The 19,707-nt window shown below is 31.4% G+C and overlaps 2 protein-coding genes across 12 annotated transcripts in view; one reads left to right on the forward strand and one right to left on the reverse strand.

The window, feature by feature from the left end:
• The window catches only part of LOC105248709 (protein-tyrosine sulfotransferase), a 322,406-nt gene extending 308,811 nt beyond the window's left edge, over positions 1-13,595 (forward strand). For all 11 annotated transcript variants that reach the window (XM_025415097.1, XM_025415101.1, XM_025415095.1 and 8 more), the window contains 7 exons: positions 7,049-7,259; positions 9,479-9,612; positions 9,799-9,907; positions 10,515-10,709; positions 11,163-11,416; positions 12,018-12,215; positions 12,726-13,595. In XM_025415097.1, coding sequence (XP_025270882.1) covers positions 7,116-7,259; positions 9,479-9,612; positions 9,799-9,907; positions 10,515-10,709; positions 11,163-11,416; positions 12,018-12,215; positions 12,726-12,840 — 1,149 coding nt within the window. In that variant the 5' untranslated portion in view covers positions 7,049-7,115 and the 3' untranslated portion in view covers positions 12,841-13,595. The remainder of the gene's footprint in view (positions 1-7,048; positions 7,260-9,478; positions 9,613-9,798; positions 9,908-10,514; positions 10,710-11,162; positions 11,417-12,017; positions 12,216-12,725) is intronic.
• A 2,215-nt stretch (positions 13,596-15,810) lies between these two features.
• On the reverse strand, positions 15,811-18,547 carry LOC105248708 (methyltransferase-like protein 2-A). Its single transcript, XM_011253641.3, has 6 exons — positions 18,294-18,547; positions 17,498-17,650; positions 17,061-17,375; positions 16,837-16,950; positions 16,352-16,524; positions 15,811-16,119 (listed from the first exon to the last, which is right to left on the reverse strand). Exons 1-6 carry the CDS (start codon positions 18,398-18,400, stop codon positions 15,977-15,979), a joined length of 1,005 nt encoding a protein of 334 aa, XP_011251943.2. The 5' UTR covers positions 18,401-18,547; the 3' UTR covers positions 15,811-15,976.
• Between the last annotated feature and the right edge of the window lie 1,160 nt (positions 18,548-19,707).

Genomic DNA, 19,707 nt, shown 5'->3' on the forward strand with positions numbered 1-19,707 from the left:
CGATTACGAGCACGATTATCGTCGAGTTTATCGGTACGATTTATCGATTATAAGACGGCGTAAAAATCCACAAAACAATCACATCAAATCATTGCAACGTTCATGATAAATACGAAAAATATTCAAAATTATATTCGCGTACACCTGTCATCCTAAAAATTATTACATTCACTTTAGACCGACTACATAATTCACGACAGAGCGAATTTTATTTATAAATCTACGCACCAAGTGTGATAGAAAAACATTTGCACACATACACATATATATATATATATATATAGGATGCGTATATCATAATAAATCAAAATACACCCGGTGCATGAAATCATAAATGGAATTCAGTTATGAATCCTGTCGCGAATTATGGATCGTGCAATAAAATGAGGGCTTTAACGTAATCAATACTGTAACCGATCCGATTATTCCGAAGCGAATTTTTCTTTTCTTTCTTTCTTTTTTTCGACATTTTTTTCCCCTAACAAATCACAAGGAAGCTCTCTCTTGCACCCGGCTAAAAGGTCAAAGGTTATTAGTGCACTGTTAATACTTTGCGCGCAATTAAGTGGCTATTAAGTGGGCGGGACGATTTGACCCACCTAATCCAGTTTTATCCCTCCCCCCTTCGCTTCATCCCTGCTTCACCCCCACGACGACATTCGCGCAGGGACATGGACAATGTCGGGTGAACTGATTTACTTTCGGCGAAAATTTGTTCCACCGCCGATAATAAACCAACCGCCCTCAAGTGAAATCAATGCAATTAAAGTGACATGGAACGATAAAAGCGAAAAGCGGTATTTGATTTTCGCGATATTCGTCCGGTTAAATTCGCGCCGCGAATCATCGATGGTCTCTCTTGACGGTCCGACCCGGCAAATCCGAATTATTTCTCGCTGCGAGACGATAAATCGAACGATTAAATCTCACGTTGACCCGGCCTATTCTGATCAAAACGCGCCAGGGCGGAAATTGAAAGGGTTTTACAAAATGCTTTACGAACGGAAGGCAGGTTGAATTGCGAAATTTCGTGATTGCTCTCGTAGACGGTGTAATTAAAACTTATTTATCGATTCGTGTGAGAGTTATCGCGGAAAATCGATAGCAAGGGAGATGATAAAATCAAACAGTACTCATATATGTATTTTTGACTCGTAAAAAGATGAAATATAGATCAGAAACTAAGATGGAGGTAAGACGCGATATTATTATTATCACATCCTTCTTAGAATTCTTAGAAAGGCTATTTCATCCGCGAGATAATTTTCGTGGCGACAATGTCTATTGTCATCGCTCTATTGTGGCTGCCAAATGTTCTCTGGAGCGATTGATCTTTGGAAGGAGAATTGAAGGCAAAGAAGCGAAGTCCTACGACGTTTTGCATTAGGACAATGCATCCTGCGCGACAGTTTTCGACTTCTCCCCTTGGAAAAACACTCGAGTGCTTCCGCAACTTAACTGTACTCTATAGACTGCTGACCTTCTGTCGCCGAAAGGCAAGCTCTTTCCTCCTCGTAGAACCGAAGAATTGTCCCCCGAAAGGACATTATTTTGCGGCGATCGATAACATCCAGAGCGACGTAACCGAATCCTCCGAAGAAGAAAACTTGCGGTTGTGCTTCCGCAAGAGTGTGAAGGGACTTTGCGAGGAATCTATTTTCGGAGGAGACAACCGGAATCGCCGCAAGTTTGGAAAATGGCGAAAATCAAGAAATATAGTCGGGAGAATAGATATCCCGTCTCCTTTTTTTCCGGACGACATATTACAAGTTTCAAAAATTTCAGAGAGTACTGGACAAATTATTTAAAAAAATCTATAAAAGTGTTCTACTAAGAAAAGTGAAGACGCAGCAAAATTTTTGATACAGTTACCCTAGGTAATAATTACGTATTATTATTTTGACAATTTTGAAACTTCGTTGCTTCAAAATTGCAGGGAAGCAACAGATTTTGATTCCAAATTTTGAAACACCCTGTACGATAAATAAATATCTGATTTGGCGCTTTGACGCGTGGTGGAATTAGATTCGACATTTGTTTAACTTTCGATTCGATTCGCGATTTAGATCGCGAGCTTGGTTGGTTCTCAATTAGCAGGAACTTCACGCACGTGATGTACGCACCGATGTTGCATTTGCGTTTCCCGATTCCGGGTTTCCGGGAGGCATGCTTCCTCGTTTCCCGGCCGATAATTGCCGCCATTAAAAGATTGCCGAGGCAGAGAATACACAATTTCAACGCGTAATCCAAATGTCGTCCGCGAGATATTGTCGCTCGTTACGTTTACAAATTTGTAATCTTTGCACTCTCTCTCTCTCCCTGGTAAAGTGAAAAGGTAAATATAAAAGAACAATATAAAATAATACGAAATAAAAGTATAAAATATCAATTAAAAATGCAAATTTATAGAAAATAAAATTTAAATATAAATATAAAGTAAATTAACAAAAAACGTTTATTTTCATAATAAATATGAAAACAAATTGTATGTATTTTTATATAAATGTATGTATGTTGTATGAAATATCATATATATTATCGCAGCATAAATATAATTCATATACAGCGTAAAATTAGACTAATTTCGCGCAAAATCCTTTGATAAACTTGCAGAAAATTTTTTTTTATTAAAAATAAATTTGGTTAAAAAATCAAAAACCTTCTCTTTTGCGCTTCTTTAATTTTCTCGGTGTTAAATATCCTTATGAATATTACCGTATGCGAAATATGCCGGAAGGGCAAAGAGTCGCTCGGTGCAAAAAGCCGTCAGTTTTCATTTTTTCCGCTGGCGTAACATTAATGTAATACCGCTTCTCAGCATCGGCGCTTTTCAAAGGCGGCTGTAGCAACCGTAAGGGAATTTTGTTGTAAGATAAAAAGCGAAAAATAACGGCCACCGTCGCGCTAAGTAGGTTTGACCGCTCTGCTCTCAACGTGTGGCTTTAAAGTTTTCTCCACCTGAACTCCAGCCACCCCGATCGACTTTCGATAGCGATGGGGGATAACGGAGCGAAATCTCGATCGATTATGGTGATCCGGCTCACTTAACGAGAGCATCTCATCTATGTGATAATGAACGTTAGAAACTAAACGAAGCGAATCTGTACTTAATCAAGGATAAAATGAACCAAGAAGGGTTTCTTGTGGGTACTCGTTAACATTTTGTGTATCGTGCGATATTAATTTTTGTTTTTTTCAACGAAAATCGAATACTCGACACGTAAAATATTGAAAAGGGCACGTCAAAAATGCAAAATAGCATACTCGGTGTTGCGAGATAAAAATTCTCGATGGAATTTCAGATAAACATTGCAAATACCCAGGTAGAACATGAAACTCATAATGACATCACCTAAAAGTCATTTTAGAATCATTTCAGAATCATAATGATCTCATTTGATATACTTTTGGCAATGTTTTGGTGATTTATTTTCGATATTATATTGACTATATGTATAAATATTATAGTATATATAGTATGTATTTATATGTATTATATGTATATTTTAATTATATTTAAGCAACATAATCTTTTTAAAATTATATAATGATTATTGAACTTAAAAATTTATGATTCTTTTTGGTCATCTTTAACTCATTTTTTTAATCATTTTTATTTAAATAACTTTTAAGTGATAAATAAAATCATGATGACGTCCTAATGATGTCATTATGAGTTTCATGTTCTACCTGGGTAATGATTCTAGAAACGCTCGAGCAGGGAAACTATAAATTCGCTCGTTACATTGCGTTATTACTATCAAAATAATAATAATTGTTTATTATTTTCCAGTTTGTCCCTCGGATTTACTCGGTGATTTTCCAGTCCGCAGCGTTCGACGATGTCATTATTATTATTATTGTTATTATTATTGCAACTACAATAATATCTATCACCGTATCGTTAAATGCCACCTAATTCTATATCGCTACGCGATGAATATCAATTGCGTCATCGTAATTGATGTTGAATTATGAATTATAAAATCAAATTTTCCGCGAACGAATATTATGATCGCGAATATATACCGTTGTCAGAAAATTTCGGCCCGATTTTTTCCCATGCGTTTCATTTCGCCGCTTTTCTGATCACCTAGGGTGTTGTGTTTCCCAGCCATTATTGTTACCGTTGATTGTGTAGTTTCGGATGAAAGGGATGCTACGCGTTTCCTATATTTCCTATATTTCCATGCTATATATAATGAGTATCCGTGTCTGTTCCGCACGCGGCCTGTCCGCTATTGTTCCGCAGTTTTCGCGATTAAAGTTTAAATTGCTCGCGAACTGGGCGGCGATGGATGAGCTTGATAGAAATGGAACGTTTGTGATTATACACGCGAAAGGTTCAAGTCAAATATTTGATGTGCATCGTAACTTTTGGCCGAATTCGCCGCGCGGTTGCAAAACGAAGATCGCTCCATGTTACACTCGCCCCTCCCCTACCCTTTCCCTCCGTTATTGCAAATTACTGTTCAACAAAATTGGAACTCCACCAAAATGTACTGTGGAAATGTACTGTGGAAATGTACTGTGGAATACTCGACGCGATATTTCTAAAGAATTTCGGAATCGTACCTTTGTCATTTGCATCAAGAGTTTAATATAAAAAAATAAAATATTACATTGCATATTTTTATAGTATTTTTATAGTATTTTTATCGATATAGAAGCATCTTTTAAATTTCTTTTTTATTAAGAAAAAATAATATATTACATTACATATTATATTACTTACAAATCTATTTTTTCTTTTTTGTGGAGCTTGAAAATGTATTGTGGAGCTCGAATAATAACTCGACACGATATTTCTAAAGAATTTCAGATTCGTACCTTTGTCATTTGCATCAAGAGTTTAATATAAAAAAATAAAATATTACATTGCATATTTTTATAGTAAAAAAAATAATTAAATATCTTCAGGGTGAAACATTTAGCGTATTTTTGTTAATTAATTCTTTTAAATCATTTATAATTATCTATTTATCGATATATTTTATAGAAGCATCATTCAAATTTCTATTTTATTAAAAAAAAATAATATATTGCATTACATATTATATTACTTACAAATCTATTTTTTCTTTTTTGTGGAGCTAGAAAATGTATTGTGGTGCTGGAATAATAACTCGACGCGATATTTCTAGAGAATTTCAGATTCGTACCTTTGTCATTTGCATCAAGAGTTTAATATAAAAAAAAATAAAATGTTATATTACGTATTTTTACAGTAAAAAGAATAATTAAATATCTTGAGGGCGAAACATTTAGCGTATTTTTGTTAATTAATTCTTTTAAATCATTTATAACTATCTATTTATCGATATATTTTATGGAAGCATCTTTCAAATTTCTTTTTTATTAAGAAAAAATAATATATTACATTATATATTATATTACTTACAAATCTATTTTTTCTTTTTTAAATCGATATATCTCAGGATTCAATATTTTCTTCCGCAATTCCAATTTCGTTGAACAACTGTGCACGTTGCGTAATATCACGGTGGGATAATTCGAACGATTCGGGATTAATTGATAGCTTTCCTAGAAACTTAACTGAGAACCACTCCACCCCCGGGATCGATTCGTTCTCGTTAGCGCGTCAGTCAAGCAACCACATCAATTATAATGGGGTATCGGTTTAAAGATACTGACGTCACTAAAGCACATTGAACTTTCATTAAACTTACGCGTCGACGACGAAACGCGGCGTACAATTACGTAAAGTCGTCGTTGGAAAAAGGAAAATGTGATGTAACCTGGTATTCTCTTTCTTCCTCTCTCCCTCTCTCTCTTTCTCGACTTACATTATTTCCTGCTTTTCCATGATGCAGTAAATTACGTCGTTTAAAGAAAAAAAGTATTAATCCAGTGTGTGCTGTAATTTTGACTTCGTTTAGACATTGTTATTCAAATAATACCGGAAATGGATTTACGAGAAATATTACAGTGTTTCCCGTAGATTAAAGAGATTTTCCATGATTCTCTTCTCTTCTTGAAAAGTAATATTTAAACAGATAAAAATTTCATGCTTAACATTTTAGCGTTTTATCCATAATTTTTTGGATAATTTAAAAAAGATTTATTGCGATCACTTTTTTCCAAAATTATAATTTATTTCGCGCCCTTCAAATGGATGCAGAGTGATTCTCGATGCATAGGTTGTTTGTATCCATTATATGATTGAATGGTAAGATATACGTTTTTCGAAATATGTCATTTAAATATCGAAGAGCAACAATATTTTTCAAGTGTTAGACGCGTCGTAAACATCGATCCCGTTCAAGATCTCTTTTTTCCTATTTTTATTTATCTATCTCTCTCTCTCTCTCTCTCTCTCTCTCTCTCTCTCTCATGGCGCTGCAAGGATATCAATTTTACGACGACAATTCGACATGTTAGACAAATATCAAGCTTAAGGTGAAAACAATATCGACAGCACACATCCGGAAGAACCAGATAAGATTCATGGGAACCGGAAAAACGATCGAGGAAAAGAAGGGCGGAGAGAAAAGCTCGTGATAAAACGCGCGTGTATTTTATATCTAGATAGAGATATCTTCTCGAAGATGCGAACAGTGAATTTCCGAAACTGGCAAACCTCTTTTCACTACCCTTCGATTCGGACGCTTCAAATCTCCGAAAAAGGATCGGAACTTAATTTTTTACAATCTATCCACAGAATGGATCAGCGAGAATTGTCGAGGACGGGCGAATTTTTCGAAAAAATTTATTTTAAAAATTTATTTCGTACTTAAATATCAAGTTATTTTAAAATTAATGATGCAAAAATGAAATTTAACTTTATATCGTGATAAAAATATGAAAAATCAAAGATTAATCCAGATCTATGAATGACTAGATTCGTAATTTTCTTAAGATCTCTTAAGATGATTATAAAATTTGCGAGAGAACAAATTTTAATTTTAATTTAATTTCAATTTAATTAATTTTAATTTTAATTTTAATAAATCGCAATTGTTCAGAAATTTTATATACATTTCGGAAACATCCATTTTATGAAAGGGAATTTGATTGTGTTTTGCAGATACAATGAGGTAGTAAATTATCCACGGAGCACCTGATGAGAGGCGATTTTTAACCCGGCGGGCGACATGTTGTTCCTGTCGAGCCGCAGCAGCCGGAAAGGGCCCATCGCTTGCCTGGTGGGTCTTCTCCTCCTTTTCGCCCTCTATCAGCTGGGCATTATTTGCGGCTCCACCAGGTACATGCCCACGGCCGTGATGGTTAGCAAGGAGGTGAGTGTTTCAGTCAAACTGTAATTTACTGCACGATATAAAAATTACGTGTCCTTTCTTTAATAACTAGAAATAATATAGATAATTTTTTTATTACATAAGGTACAATTGCATTAAATATATATAAATAAAAATTCATAAAAAATATTAAATATATATATATATATATATATTTATATATAATTAATATCTATATAATATATAATTATATAAATATATAATTAAAAATGTGTAGTATATTTTTTGGAATTTTTGATATTTAAATAGACAATTATTAATTCTCTTTCTCTTTTTCTATTAAAATTTTAATTACCCATATTATGAAAGAGAGAGAACTCCATTCTCGTTCCCTCCCAATGCGATAATAACAATAATAATTAATTGAAATAATAATAACGATAATATCACAATACATTATCACGGCTCGAGTCTCATGGAGCCTATACATTATTAATCGGCAATTAATGGCTGTCAAAGTATTAATTGCGTCGAGCTTGTTAAGAGCTCTGTTTCATGCAAATATCGAATTTTAATCCGTCGAGCGAATTTGTTGATTATGAATACGTCGCTTTACAAATTGAAATTTACTAGACAAAATTTATTTGAATCCAAATGAGCTTTGTGAAAATAAACATTGTCTTAAACAAGTAGTATCCTTTTATAGCGCCTGCGTATTTTGGTAATTGAAAAATTAGTCGCGAGAGATTAAAACTTTTTTTTCAATTCAATAAACGTTTTCGTAATTTTCTCAAAAATTCTTTAATTTAAAAAATTTTTAAATTAATTTTAAATTAAAAAAAAGATAACATTTTTGTAATTTTTGCAAAAACTTTTTAGCAAGAAATGTAATAATGATTCTCCCAGTCATTCAAAAATTCTCGACACGATACTTTGACATGTTATTAAGTGAAAGATTACTAGATACATATATGCGTCTAGTTACTTAATATACACAAAATGAAACATATGTGGAACGTGGCATAGAAATGAAAGATTAATCTCGCGTATCTTTCGCCACGTTTTCGATGTGTAATTGCGAAGGAGAAGAAAGATGACTACGAATTTACGTAACTGTTGGATGAGGTATTAACGAACAGACTGGAGCTTCATTTTGGCCTTAATCAACGCCAAACTGCCGGACGTAGACGAAGCGATATCCGGCGTTTCTGAAGAATAGTTCGACCAAGTTATTTCACCGACAAAGTCGATACACTGTCGAGTCTAACTTTTGAGCCAACTACTTCGTGTCTTCTCGATCTACTTCCGCCGTCAACTTGAGAGAGACGCTTTTATTAATTTTCTTGCAGACTTACTTTAATTGTGTTAAGGTAGTTATGGTAAAATACCGGAACGAACGATGAACAAGAGTTTATATCCCACTTACTTATGGGCCTAACTCGGTAAAATGTATAATAAAATAAAAAAGAATATATATCTTTATTTCTCTACATTTTATATTTTTACATTTAAAATTTTATATTTATTTATATTTCTCTTTTTTGTTAAATAAATAAATAAGTAGATAGATAAATAAATAAATAAAAATATACACACATAATATAATATAATATTATATACATTATAATAAAATATAAAGATGTATATAAATATAGTTAAAAATATATATATACATATTTATTGATTTATTTGCTTAATAAAATGGTAGGATAAAAGTCGAAATAAATAAACAAAATTTTTATATAAAATACAATCAAAAGTTTTTTTTTTATTTTATATTGTTTCTAATTAAAAACGATTAAAAATGAAAGATTTTCTGCGAATGAACTTTACATGAATATAAATGTAACAAAGCAAAATATCCTTAGTTCTGATCCTTTATTCAATTTTTTAAACAAAATTCGTTTAAATTGAATTTTAACGATGTCTATAAAATTGCAAAAGCAATGTTTTATAAAATAACAATAATTTAACGTAATTTTTTATTTGAATGATAATATGAATTTTCGATAAACTATTGTATTTTTCTTGTTAGATTTTTACCAAACATGTAATAATGAAGATGTATATTATGTGTAAATTTTTACATGCTGTATATATTTATATATATATATATATATATATATATATATATATATTTATACTTATATATATATTTTAGATACTAATTTTCTTTTAAATATATATTTATACTTATATATATATTTTAGATACTAATTTTCATATATTATATACTTGATTATTATGTTTTTATTGAACAGAAATATGTGGTCGGGCCGTTTGATCGCAAGACGTACACGTACGATCGTTACATGCCGCTCATTTTCATCGGCGGTGTACCACGATCAGGTACGACCTTGATGCGTGCCATGTTGGATGCACATCCTGACGTGAGGTGAGTGCTACGTTACCAGGATATTTTAGATTTCAATAAATTCGAAAAAGATAGACCTAAAAAAATAGAAATAATTTATTTATTAAAATATAATATAATGACTTATTATATAATATTATATTATATATTATATTCATATTATATTAAAAAATATTATATTAAACAATTTGGCAAACTTTATTCAAGGTGCGGACAAGAGACCAGAGTCATCCCGCGGATTCTCCAGATGAAGATGCACTGGTCGAAATCCGAGAAGGAGAATGTGCGACTTACCGAGGCGGGAATCTCGAAAGAAGTAAGTGTGTTTGTCTTGAAAACGTGAGAAATAATGACGGTAAGTTATGATGAAAAAAGGAGAGAGACATAAGAAATATATCTCAATGAAATGGGACAGATTTGAATAATGTATCGTCTGACGACAAAGGAAAATAGAACTCTCGGGAAAAAAGAGTTTCCAACGTTTTCCCTATTTATCGAGAGTGCGACACTACTTCTCTAGTACTCTTGAAAAACATGGAAAAACGGGCAACCCCGGAAACTTTTCCATAAGTAGGATACTTGGTTTATTTAAATTCGCCCCGATATTTAAACGTCTCCCGTCCTTCTTACCCTCCAAAAAACTCAGTAAAAGTACAAGATTTATGTACACAGTTTGAATAATTGTACTTCACTATGGCGCAAAATTGTAAACTTTGTTCTCCGAATCTTAAACTGGTCGCGTTGGTCCAAAAGCTAACATGGTAAGCTCGTTCACCTTCCAAAAAAATATTAAAAAATACCTGAATATATTACATTTGAAACTTTCCTGTACTTTTACGCACATAAAAGAGAGAAGAAATGGTAGACGTACCAAAATTCTTGTAGAAGTATTTTGGGATATCAAGACTGTTGCTCTTCTCCAGGTGATAGACAGCGCGATAGCAGCCTTCTGCCTGGAGATAATAGCACGACACGCCGAGCCGGCGCCAAGATTGTGCAACAAGGACCCACTCACCCTAAAAATGGGCTCATACATCCTCGAACTCTTCCCGAACGCCAAATTTATATTCATGGTACGCGACGGACGCGCCACAGTGCATTCCATCATATCCAGGAAGGTGAGAAAAACTCTATATATTTTATACGTTACATTTTTCAAGATGTACATATTAAGATGCCACGAAAATTGCGTCATTTCTGTATTTCAAATTTTAAAAACCTAGTTGTCAAGAAATATTTTTCTTTAATAAATTATCTTAATATCGCTCAGTCAGTTAATCAAAGGAAAATAATGTAATCGACCAAAATTAGCCAGAATTTTTGTTTATTAATTACAATAATTTTGTTTAGTAATTACATGATTACATTATTTCCAATGATCCTTAAATATTTTTCTTTTTGTCAACTCTTGCAATTTTTTTCAATCCCTAAACATTAACAGTTTCTCCTCATTCAGCGTTTTTCAGCTTTTTAATGTATTTTTAGATATAAATATAGACGGATCGATGATGTATAGAGCGATGCGATTCAATACGACGATTCTACAAGTATCATCTTCTCTCCTTTCGCAGGTCACCATAACGGGGTTCGATTTATCGTCCTACCGGCAATCTCTCATTAGATGGAATCACGCAATTTCCGTAATGTACGGCCAATGCAAGGAGCTAGGACCAGAAAGATGCTTGATGGTTCCATACGAGCAGCTGGTACTGCATCCACGTCAATGGATGAAGAAAATACTAAATTATTTGGATGTGCCGTGGAACGAGTCCGTCATGCATCATGAGGAATTTATCAATAAACCTGGTGGAGTGCCTCTGAGCAAGTAAGAAGAAAAATAGAGAAAAAGAGAAGAGAAGAAGAGAAAGAGAGACGCATTTAAACTTTAATTTAATAATATTTAATATACAATTAGTAGATTCATACATGTGCACGTTAAAATAACGTTACATGATGGTAAAGTTATATATTAATTAATGTTAAAATATGTAATGATATAATGCTTCGCATTATAATTAATGCTAAAATTCAAACAAATTAACATTCACATTATTAATGTTGAAGTAATATCGTAAGATGAGGCATCATTAAAATAAGAGAAAAAAAGAAAGAGAGATGCATTTAAATTTACTTTAATAATATTTATAATATAGAATTAGTAGACACATACATGTGCATGTTAAAATAATGTCACACGATGATGAAGTTACATATTAATGTTAAAATATGTAATGATATAATGCTTGTAATTAACGCATTGTAATTAATGCTAAAACGAATTAGTCATTCACATGATTAATATTGAAGTAATATCGATAACACGATAAAATGATGCATCATTAACATTAAAATAATGCAATAATGCATAAAGTTAATAAAAGCGATAAAACGAGCGTTAGATAATATTAATGTCACACGTTCAACAGGGTCGAGAGGTCGTCGGATCAAATTATAAAGCCGGTGAATCTGGCAGCGCTGACCAAATGGGTCGGCAATATTCCCGAGGACGTAGTGAGAGAGATGGCTGACATCGCCCCGATGCTCTCCGTGCTCGGCTACGATCCTTACGCGAATCCGCCCGTCTACGGCGCCCCGGATAGTTTAGTTAGCGACAACACCAGACGGTACGTGCCCATTCGATATACTATACGATTGTTACAGTTATCGTATACAGGATTGCTATCATGAGCAGTATTCAAATTGCGTGCAGTGAACCAAAACCGAAGTAGGACACAATTAATTTGACGTACTAATGTATGCCGTTCCGTCTACAGTTATGATTCTAAATTAATTGAAATTTCAAACGAAAGATTATAGTTATTTAAGAAAATCTCACATTGTAGCGTTAACGACAAACAAGGAAAATACTTTTCACCAATTATTATATATAACAATTTTTTATATAAAATTTATATAAATAATTGTTCAAATAAAATACTCCTTGCACAGGAATCTTTAACAATATATTATAAAAAGTTGAATATATAATTTCTGATCAAATAAAAAGACTTAGAGAGAGAAACAGAATCTAAATGAAATTATAAATTTTACAAAATTTTAGCTGCCAAATATATTCCATTACTATTGTATATATTATTTGATACGTGATATTTATTTAATTTCTTCTCTTTCAGGGTGTTGGCTGGCGAAAAACTCTGGGAGGAAAAGGCGCGGGCATTTCATCTATCCCACAGACCGACTGAGACGAGCAACGAGGAAGCTGCTTCCAGCACGGCTCCGGTCGCGTGACCCCGCGTGATACTTTTAGACGCGCGCAACACGTATAATCAACTTCTATCCCAAGTCTAATCCGACTTGGGACTTCCGCGTGTGCGGACTTCTCCCCTTGTATTTTCAAAGTAAACTCGACAGTCGCGTACGACGCGACTCTTGTCGTCCCGTCGTGGATTAATCGTCGTGTTTTCTTAATCTCCTTCGTTGTCGCATCGACGACATGCATGGACAACGAATTCATCGGCGTTCGATCATCGCGATGTTTATTTATTCGCATCAGGCTCGCGTGTTTCGTGAAATCAGGAGATTTGTAATATTAGGTCATGATTAGAAAACACAAAGTGTCTTTTCAGAAATCAGTACTTAAAGTACTGTCGGAAATGTTTCGGAGATAGTTTATTAAGTGTCAATACAGAGCTATTATATCGCTGCGTAATAAGATAATTTTTAAGTGTTTTTTTTAAATGTTCATGTTTTTAAAACAAATATGACTTTCTTTCATCTTAAAATGAGTATATTAACAGCTCTCATAGTTTATTTCTGGAACGTGCATATAATGCCAATATAATGTTTAAAAATATGAGATATAATAATAATATATGAATAGCAGAGCTATTATTATATTAATTTGATGCACTCAATGCAAGATGAAGCATAGTTTGTAAGGTTCATTTTAGATATGATTTATGTTAGATTTATGTTGTATTTAAATATCTAGACTGGACCTCGCAAATTATTATCGTATCGCATTTTTATACAATTTTTTTTATTTCTACTTAATAATGCATACTATAAGTATATATAACTATAAGTAAATTTATTAGTAACAAATTATAAAGATTAAAAGAGATCTGATAAAACTTTTTATTGATCAAATTGAACAAATAGACAAGTTTCTTCTTGTCGCTAGACATTGTCTAGCATTACAAGAATTGTAGTTGTAAGAATTATAAGACAAATCTCGAATTGACGGAATACTTGCTCTGATCTATCATCATAGTCACTGATTATTGCGAGCCATGAGAATAACAAGTTTTCTTCGTCACGCTTAGCGATCAAACTTTAATCATATATTGTAAAAGATCCGTTATTTTGGCGAGTTGAATCTTCAAGTTGAATCTGCTTTAAAAAATACTAAAAATCATCTCATGCTAAATGTCGCGTTATAAAGATAAATATAGCGATCTTTTTCGCTATCTTTTTATGTGGAAACCAAATATCGTATGATTGGTTTTAATCTTTTTTTATTAAATGACATCGACCAATAATGGCCAGTGATTTTAACCAGAAGCGTTGATAAAATATTTAACGACGATAGATCAACTTTAAATGTGCAAAAAGAAGGTAGAAACTTTCCTCTTTTGTCCCTCGTGAACAAAAGTCTTGGCGTCGGTTGATTTAGGAGGATAATAATCCAGCGCAAAGTTTTCCATTCAACGTTAAACGCGATCGTCCGATACATGGAACGAAGTTACGCAAAAATATTTAAAGTTTACTCATTTATCACAAGCAGTAATTTTAAGGTTTGTACAATGCAAGATGTTTTGCTAACTTAGCAATATGGATGTATAGCTTGTTTTTTCTTTCCTTATTTTTCAGATAAATTATCATTTTTGCGTAATATTCGTTCATAATTAAATATTATATGTGAATATATATCATACAATTAATCACATATAAAGTCGAAAAGTTTGCATACTAGGGTTCTTATTCTCCATATCTTCACTATATCATTTCAATTTCACTTTATTGTAACCAATTTGAATCGAATTTTTCATATATTTTTTAAGCAATATATTTTATTTTCTTAGTATTAAAAAATATTACCAATGTATTAAAATATTACAAATATATTTCTGATATTATCAGAAATTAATATCTGGTTGGTGACACAAAACGGTGATACATTTGTCATAAAAAATTACAAAAAATTTCAAGATTTAAAATAATTTTTATTGATTAGAAAGCATTTTAATTAGAAGATTTCTCCTTTAAACTTTTTCCTTTTGAAAATTAATTTTATTTAACTGTTACTTAAAATTAAAACTTGCTGGAAAAAGATGTGACACAGTTTTTATGAACCAACCTGATATTTATATAAATGTAAATAATACATGTGAAATTTTTCTCGACTGTATTTGACTGCGACATATTTCCCTTGTTCATGGATTTTCATGACAGTTATGTTATAATTTTGGAAAAGAATAATGCACTGTTAGAATGGAAATCTGCAGCAGACAAAGCAAAGGCATGTCAAAATCTTGACTATTTGTCGAATTGTGCAATTAAATTATTTTAATATTACATAAATCTGTTACATCCAATCCACGTCCCTCATGTCACTTCCAATCGACAGATAAAAATAGATTGTAGCCTCATCTTGATATCGCACATATTTATATAATTTACACAAATCATAAAACTAGTAAAATATTTTAAATTATTATTTATGAACAAAATATTTTAGTTTCTTCATTAAGTTTAATTAATTATATATTACTGGATTTTAATTCAATTTAATTTCAAAAATGTTGCTTTTCCTTATACATGAAAAATTAAAATCTTATTTTAATTGAAACCAGTCAACAATTTTCTGAAATAGGCATTTGTTAATACTTGGAAATATTTTAACAATATGCATGAAATTAAATCTAATTTAATTTTAATTTAAAACGATATATATATACATTGTATATATATTTATATATATATATATTTTTTTTTTTCATGTATCAATATATAATGATATAACAATGTTGTTTTTGTGACTTCAAAGAATTTCGCACACGTTATAATATTTGCAAGCCTCGACAAATATGTATATACACATAATTGTACATATGTATATACACATATTAACGCATTTTTTTTTCAGTTTCAAATAATAAATGTCACATATAAATGATAACATTTCAAAAAATTTATATATATATTTAATTTTATATAGTAATAAATTATATATTACACATTCAGACTTGGGGTCTAGGGAGGAGTTGCATTTAAATAAATAAGAATCAATTTTTAATATACATTCAGTAATGAAAAATGCGCGGGCACAATATAAAAATACATTTTTTACTCAATTACATTGTTGTTTATCATAAAATTTTTATATTTCATAGGAATTTTGATAAATTGCATTACATATCTTTTACGACGGTGCCTTTCGATATTTCGCCTGCACCCACACTCTGTACATTCTCAATTGTTTGCCCCTATTAACTTGCAGTCTTCTATCTACAAAGTTTTGTTCTTCGATGAAGCCATTATTGGTAAATAATTTTCTAATTTCCTCTGGAATTGATATTTTTATATAGTAAAAATTTTAATGAATAAATTGAGAAAAATATTACAAGTATCAAATTATAGATACTAATTGTTTAGCAGACAAAAATCATATATTATGGTTTGAAATTACTAATGTCTAAAAAAAGTTTTGACATACAAGAATAATATATATATAATTAAATTATGATGTTAAATCTATAACATTAAAATATATCAAAATTTCTAAGAGAAATGTTACCACTTAAGAAAAAGTACACTTTGGTGCCATCTCCGCGCACATAGAAATTCTTGCCGAGACAATTGCCTTTCTTAAATCTCAATTGCGCTAAATCATATCTGCCATAATCGCGAAACAAAACTATTCCACCTGGCTTTAGATACTTATATATTTGTCGCACAACATGTTGCATTCTACAAAACAATAAAACAATATATTAACAATCCCCTTTTGGAATAAAAATACAAAATATCCCAAATGTAATTGCATAATGAGAACAAAACATATTACAGAAATATTTATATGACAAAAATAACAAAAAACATTAAATATATAAAATATATAAAAATTTAAATCCATAAAATATTAAATATATAAAAATATATAAAATAAAAAATTATAATAAAAGATGTAAAAAGCACACAATAAAAAAATTAATATTAATGTGACAATAAATAATATAATATAATAAAGGAAATGAATTAATACATGACAAAATAACATACTTATCAGGATGGATGGCAGACAATACAAATATAAGAATGATAATGTCTAAACTTTCAGGCTCAAAAGGAGTTGTCCATGTTTCTTGAGTTACATCTAGGACGAATGCTTTACATCTAAAATCACAGATGTAAATTGTGCAGACAATCTATACAATTATGTATATGTATTTGTGATATATTGGATAAGTGGAAATAAATATAGACAAATTTTGAGAATATTTTACCTATTTACATTGTAAGCAGAATTTTGTTGTAGTATATCAATTGCTTTCGCGGAAAAATCACAGCAATAAACAAATAGCTTTGGATCTATATTATACATGAGTATAGGAAATACAGTGTTTCCTACACCACAGCCTATTTCGAATATTCTACAGCTATCTTTACATGGTAAATTGAGGATTTTGATATGCTTATCTCCGCGACTTCTATCTTCATCGGTAAGCGCAGCTCTCATAGGCCTTTCTGTGTCCTGTTTCACAGTATTGGGAGCCAATTCAGGAAACTCAATCAGTAACCAATGTCTGTCTTTAAAAAACCTGAAATAAATGTATTTGAAATTTATCCCTAAAATAACATACATAACATTTCAATTCAATGATTTAATAATCCAATTAATCTAAATAATTTTCCTAGATTTTATCTGTAAATAAAAACATACCTATTGTTGTGTATCCCATAAAATTTATCCCAATATTTGTCCGCTTCAGTTTCATATTTCAAGAAATCTTCATGTGATATTGTAACAATGGAATTTTCATCCACTTTTTGTTGCGCCAATTTCTCTTGTTCCTCATCCCATGTAACATTATCCCTTTTAAAGAAAATACTAAATATTTAATAATATCAAAATGTGTTTAATAATAGATATATTAAACAAACAAAATGATTCAAAGCTTTTTATATTGCTCTTGTTTAATAATAAATAAAAAGGAAATAAGATAAAAATGAAATAATGATCAAAATGAAAAATATATTAACAAAATGTATCAATATTAAAGCTCATTGTAACTGTACTTTTTATATTCACAGTAAAACAGTTTTCACTTTGAAAATAATTTATTACGTATAAAATAAAATATTAAAATATAATACTTAATATTAATAATATGTACTATTAAAATATATTTATTACGTATAAAATATAATATTAAGTGTTGAATTCTAAAAACATTTTAACTTATAAATTAGAGCATACTTGTCACGTAACAGGTATGTATTTGAAATCTAATGTCAAGTCCAATCTGAAAAGAATATCGCACAAGAGAAAATATTCGTGTATAATAAAATAAACAAAAGTCTATGCAACAACAATTAATATAAGCACGATAATGTTCGATTGACGTTTTCATCTCATAATTTCGCAGAGGTTAGGCCGGAAATAAATTCCTAATTCGATCAAACGTCAGATCCAAATGTCACGTGCAGCCGTTTATACACGTGGGGCTGCAACGTACCATGCATTGTGCTGGAAAACATCCTCGTCGAGGAGTAAGTTTCGCGTTCCGAATCGCGGTCTCTCCGTCTCACGATTGTCACTGTTGGATAATGTCCCCTCGGCCATGTTTAAAACCGCGCCGGCGAAATGACGTTTCACACGTGACACGTGCAATTGGGATCGTCGCGTCGCGATTTTGACAAGTCGAGAGAATTACTTTTTTTCTTACACGTGAGATAATTATTCAGTCTCCATAAAATTCGAGTACATCGAAATTTTATACAAGTATATTTATTATATATTAATTATTTATTTATGTAATTTATTTTATTGTCGTCATTTTCATCTTTTCTATCCACCGAGAAACAGCTGTTTAATTCAGCGAAATATAAATATAAAATAATAGAATAATGAAGAGATGATTTATGAAGTATTACCAAAGTGAAGAAAATAATTATGGGTCTGTTCGTTTTAGCTGCACTAGTGCAATAAGTTAGAAAGAGACAAACATACTTTCTTTCACTCTAATTGCACTAGTGCAGCAGTGCAGCTAAAACGAACAGACCCTATATTTATTTTAGAGCCATGATGTGAAGTTACTGGATTTAATCGAAATAGACATATCGATTATACTAGACCTGCATCGATATCTCGATTTGTTCTCGCAGAACCGAGCCACGAGTTTTCCAGCCATCTTGTAAAGCACAGATTTTTCGTCCAGCTACATTTTCATACAATTTTTAGAGTTTAATTTTTAATTCGGTAAGTTGTTAATTTGGAGACTCAGAAAAAGGAATCTTTACCAATTATAAGAATTATTAAATATTTTAAATTTTCTTCAGTTATTATTTTGGATTTTGAATAAACGTTAAACTATATTCTCTACGTATAATATCTTATATCGATCGCTTTTGTATATAAATTCTGTAAATAATTGCAATTGAATTTACATTATTTTTATGACAATCAACTTTACCTGAAACTAGCCAAACGCAATAAGATCCTATTTAAAAAAAAAACATCATAAAATCGATATAAAAGTGGAGAGTTAAAGAATGTAAATGAGGAAAAAAAGAAGCTTTAGGAAAGTTAAAAGAACGCGCAGATAAACGAAAAGGATCTACTTAAGCATCTTGGTTAGCATCTTAGGTTTCTTTTTGTCCCAAGAGCATAATAATACGTCGGATATCTCAGGAGAATAGGATTATTTGCTTTGAACGCGAGAAATAACAGATAAGAGCGTCGTTTTGTTCTCCAAATACATTTTTATATACGATAAGCGAGAAAAAAAGCGCACTTCATGTCGCAAAGTGCCTCGAACGATCCTCCCCCTCCCTCGCCTCCTCCTCCACCCTCGCAGAGAGAGATTAGATTGAGCGGTATTTATTTTTTCAAAAAATTTTTTCCAAAAGAAAATATACATATATATTTTA

This window comes from Camponotus floridanus, unplaced genomic scaffold (assembly GCF_003227725.1).
Source record: "Camponotus floridanus strain SB8 unplaced genomic scaffold, Cflo_v7.5 scaffold97, whole genome shotgun sequence".
Lineage (NCBI taxonomy): Eukaryota > Metazoa > Arthropoda > Insecta > Hymenoptera > Formicidae > Camponotus > Camponotus floridanus.

What these genes read in the sequence shown, in the direction of transcription:
- LOC105248708 (XM_011253641.3), bottom strand. Translation starts at nt 18,400, where the DNA reads ATGGCCGAGGGGACATTATCCAACAGTGACAATCGTGAGACGGAGAGA. An exon ending in TATGGGATACACAACAATAG is followed by an intron (nt 17,376 to 17,497) that starts GTATGTTTTTAT and finishes CATTTATTTCAG; the next exon opens with GTTTTTTAAAGACAGACATT. An exon ending in TCTGCCATCCATCCTGATAA is followed by an intron (nt 16,525 to 16,836) that starts GTATGTTATTTT and finishes ATTGTTTTGTAG; the next exon opens with AATGCAACATGTTGTGCGAC.